The 4,883-nt window shown below is 42.3% G+C and overlaps 1 protein-coding gene across 1 annotated transcript; it reads right to left on the bottom strand.

The window, feature by feature from the left end:
- Nucleotides 1–401: 401 nt before the first annotated feature.
- LOC109793545 (uncharacterized) lies at nt 402–4,595 on the bottom strand. The gene is made up of 8 exons (XM_083071898.1): nt 4,415–4,595; nt 4,076–4,294; nt 3,289–3,664; nt 2,148–2,411; nt 1,610–2,063; nt 1,323–1,478; nt 605–1,088; nt 402–541 (listed from the first exon to the last, which is right to left on the bottom strand). Exons 1-8 carry the CDS (start codon nt 4,593–4,595, stop codon nt 402–404), a joined length of 2,274 nt encoding a protein of 757 aa, XP_082928024.1.
- Nucleotides 4,596–4,883: the final 288 nt, after the last annotated feature.

Genomic DNA, 4,883 nt, shown 5'->3' on the forward strand with positions numbered 1-4,883 from the left:
AAAGAACAGACAGTGGCTCAAATCCTCACACAGGGTATATCTGTCACAATTTAAAATAGCCTCTCAAACCTCAAAATCATCTTTCCAAGTAGAGAAAAATAGGGATTTTAAACCATATAGTATCAAGAAACTCCTATCCAAGAATGAAGTAAGTGCCTACAAACAATCAAAACCCAGAAATCAAAGAAAAACATGAAAAACAGTACATAACAACTAGACATAAAATCTAGAATAAAAAATAAACTCTAAAAGCATGTAACCAAAATAGTTCCCCCCCACACTTAAATCACACATTGTCCCAATGTGGCACAAACAGAAGATCAGAGCAATCAGAACAATCAATAAATCTGGACAAGTGCAATAAAAGTAAAGAAGCAGAAGGGAAAATAAAACTCCCTAAGTCATGGTGGGAGAGTGGCGGGGTCAAGCAAAGACATCTCCTCTACCACTACATTCAACAGGGACGGATTGTTGAGGAATGGCTTTAGCCGGTGCCCATTGACTTTAAAGCTCTTATCTGTGGATTCACTTTTGATTTCAACTGTACCATAAGGATAAACATTAGTAACAACAAAAGGTCCAATCCACTTTGATCGTAACTTACCACCCATGAGTTCGAGCCGAGAATTGTACAACAGAACTTTCTGGACAACCACGAAGTCCTTCCTAGCTATCAAGCTGTCATGGAACTTCTTGGTTTTCTCCTTGTAGAATTTTGAATTCTCGTAGGCTTCCAAGCGGATCTCATCAAGCTCATTTAGTTGCAACCTCCTTTCTTGTCCAGCCTGATCAATAGAGAAGTTGCAGGTCTTCACAGCCCAGTAGGCTCGGTGCTCTATCTCCACGGGAAGATGACATGCTTTTCCAAAGACAACCCGATAAGGAGACATCCCTATGGGTGCTTTGTAAGCAGTCCTATGTGCCCAGAGAGCATCCTCCAACCTGTTACTCCAATCTTTTTTGTTGGGCTGCACAATCTTCTCTAAGATCCTCTTGATCTCCCTATTTGAAATCTCAGCTTGCCCATTAGTCTGGGGGTGGTAGGGTGTAGAGAGTCTATGAACAACCCCATACTTCTTGAGCAAAGCCTACATGGATCTGTTACAAAAATGGGTGCCCTGATCACTAACAATAGCTCTAGGTACTCCAAACCTGCAGAATATGTTAGATCTGACAAAATCCACAACAACTCGAGCATCATTAGTTCTGGTGGCTTTGGCTTCCACCCATTTTGAAACATAATCAACAGCTAGGAGAATATATGAAAAACAAAAAGAGATAGGAAAAGGACCCATGAAATCTATACCCCAGACATCAAAGACCTCACAGAATAGCATGGGTTGTTGAGGCATCTGCTGTCTCCAAGAAAGGGCTCCTCCTGCTCTCTGACACTGCTCACAAGTGCTGCAAATCTTCCATGCATCCTTGAAGATGGTGGGCCAGTAAAAACCACAGTCAAGCACCTTGTGAGCTATCCTCTGAATGCCAGATGACCACCAGATGCAGAAGAATGACAGAATTTCAAGACCGAGTCAATCTCATGGTCCGGCAAGCATCTCCTGATTACCTGATCACTGCAAAACTTCCACTAATAGGGGTCATCCCAAACATAATGTTTAGCATCACTCTTAAGTTTATCAATCTGAGCTCTAGGTGCTAAAAGAGGAAAAACAGAAGAAACTAAATAATTGACAATGTTCGCAAACCAAGGGGTGGGGGAAGGAACAGAAATTGTTAACAAGTGTTTATCAAGAAAATCATCCTGAATGGGCAAAGTGTCCTCATCCTCAGCTCTCTCAATCCTGCTGAGATGGTCTGCTACCAAGTTTTGTGCTCCGCTCCTGTCACGGATGTCCAAGTCAAACTCTTGAAGCCAGAGCATCCATCTGATCAGCCTAGGCTTAGAGTCAGCCTTCTTCAACAGGTACTTCAAAGCTGCATGATCTGTAAAAACAACGACACGAGAACCAAGCAAATATGATCGAAATTTATCAAGTGCAAAAACAATAGCTAAAAGTTCCTTTTTCGTGGTCGTGTAATTTGCTTGAGCAGCATCCAATGTCCTGGAAGCGTAGTATATCACCCTAGGTGATTTGTCAACCCTCTATGCTAAGACAGCCCCCAGTGCATAATTTGAAGCATCACACATCAGCTTAAAGGGAACTGTCCAGTCTGGTGCTTGAATGATAGGAGTGGTGGTCAAGGCTCTCTTGAGGCAATCAAACACCTCCTTGCACCTATCATCAAAATCAAATTCAATATCCTTCTGAAGTAAGCTGGATAGTGGAAGGGCTTTCTTGCTGAAGTCCTTAATGAAACGCCTGTAGAAACCTGCATGGCCAAGAAAAGATCGCACCTCTCGCACGTAAGAGAGGCAATTGTGCAATGACAGATATCTTTGCAGGGTCAACCTGAATGCCCCGACTAGAAATGATATGCCCTAAAACTATACCCTGCTCTACCATAAAATGACATTTCTCAAAATTAAGAACAAGGTTAGTCTCAATGCATCTATTCAAAACTCTATCCAAACTATCCAAACATGCATTAAAAGTGGATCCATAAACAGTAAAATCATCCATAAACACCTCTACGCAATTTTCAAGAAAATCACTAAAAATACTGAGCATGCACCGCTGGAATGTGCCAGGGGCATTGCATAGGCCAAAAGGCATCCTTCTATAGGCAAAAGTACTAAAAGGGCAGGTGAATGTGGTCTTCTTCTGATCCTCAGGAGCAATATGAATCTGAAAATAACCAGAGAACCCATCAAGAAAACAATAATGAGATTTACCTGCCAGACGCTCAAGCATCTGATCAATGAAGGGTAGAGGAAAATGATCCTTCCTTGTTGCTTGGTTGAGCCTCCGGTAGTCAATACAGACCCTCCAACTGTTTTGCACTCTAGTGGGAATGAGCTCATCCCTCTCATTTTTCACAACAGTGAGGCCTGTCTTCTTGGGGACCACCTGGACCGGACTCACCTACTGACTATCTGATATAGGATAAATGATCTCAGCTTGAAGAAGCTTGGTCACCTCCTTCTTCACTACATCCAAAATCACAGGGTTGAGTCGCCTCTAGGTCTGTCTCATTGGTTTAGCTCCATCCTTCAGTAATATCCTGTGCATGCATGTGGATGGACTGATACCAGGAATGTCCGCTAGGGTCCAACTGATGGCTTTCTTATGCTTTTTTAGAACCTGCAACAATTTCTCCTCTTGAACAACATCAAGGGAGGTGGAAATGATCACTGGCAACTTCTCATTATCCTCCAAGTAAGCATACTTGAGGTTCTCTGGAAGAGGCTTCAATTCTAGTGTGGGTGGTGGATGAACATCAGAAGGAACCAAAGAAGGGAGAAGGGGTTCCGCAGCCTGTACCTCAACCTGCAAGTTAGATTCTGTTGTACATCCTGCAACATGGTTAGTGCATTCTGACTGTATAAAATCAAGACCAAGAGGTACAACACCCAAAGTGTCAAATTTAGATGCCTCATAATCAGTTTCACATTCAAATTGATATTCAGATTCAGACTCAATGCATGAAAGGCAGCTATACAAATCAAATGAAAATGAATGCTTCTTAGCATGAGAAGAATCAAAGTCATGAATGTGCTCATCAACTAGATCATCAACCAATTCAACACGAAAAACAGAATGAGCTTCAAAAGGAAATTTCATGGCATCCAAAATATTAAAATGAACAACAATATCACCAAATTCCATAGACAAGGTGCCAGCATAAACATCAATCTTGGTCCAGGCTGTTTTCAAAAATGGTCTGCCTAGAATGACTGGGACAGAACCATGGGAGAATCCCTCCTCCATATCAAGAACATAAAAAATCAGCGGGAAAAATTAGTTCACCAACCCGAACCAAGACATCCTCTACAAAACCTGTGGGGTGGGCAACACTCCTATTGGCCAACTGAATGACCACCCCGTAGGTTGCAAAGTACCAAGAGACAAATAATTAAAAATAGACAGAGGCATGACATTAATTGAAGCTCCTAAATCAAGCATGGCATTTTCAAATTTATTGTTACTAATAATGCAAGGTACACAAAATGTACCTGGGTCCTTACACTTTTTAGGAATGTGTGGAACAGATTTACCTATGAGTGCTGAGACATTTCTGCCCATGCAGATTCGCTCATTGCCCTTCAGCTTCCTCTTGTGGGTGCACAAGTCTTTCAGGAACTTAGCATATCTGGGAATTTGCTTGATGGCATCCAGCAGAGGTATGTTTACCTCCACTTTCCTGAAGGTCTCCAATATCTCCTTATCCACCTCTTCCATCTTTTTGGTTGGAATTGATTTTGGTGGAAATGGAAGAGGGATAGGAGGCTGATGGAGATCATCACTGTGTGCACTGGAAGAAGGTCCACCTGCATGTAAATTTCGGCTACTACCTGTATGGCTCTCTTTCTCAAGTGTAGGCTTAGGTGGAGGTGTAACAGCTGTAGGTGCTGGTATGTCTATCTGTTTGCCTAACCTCAATGTGATGGCACTCACATTTTTCAGATTTTGCACAGTCTGTGAAGGCAACTTGTCTGAATTTTGAGAATGTGCCTGATTGAGCTGAGTAGCCATCTACCCCATATGATTTGTCAAAATCTGTATGGAAGCTCTGGTCTCTTGCTGGAATTGCATATTTTGAAGAGTCATCTGCCTCACTAACTCCTCCAATGAAGGTTCAGAAGTAGAAGGTTGAGGAGCTGGTGGTGCAGGAGGTCTCTGTTGAGGAGGCTGGTATGTAGAACTTGAGGGATTATTCTGGAAAGGTGGTGGATTTTGCTGTTGTTGAGAGTTTCCCCACCTTAAGTTAGGATGATTCCTCCAACCAGGATTGTATCTATTGGAAGACAGATCATAATTCTG

This window comes from Cajanus cajan, chromosome 3, assembly GCF_000230855.2.
Source record: "Cajanus cajan strain Asha chromosome 3, NIPB_CcT2T_4, whole genome shotgun sequence".
NCBI lineage: Eukaryota > Viridiplantae > Streptophyta > Magnoliopsida > Fabales > Fabaceae > Cajanus > Cajanus cajan.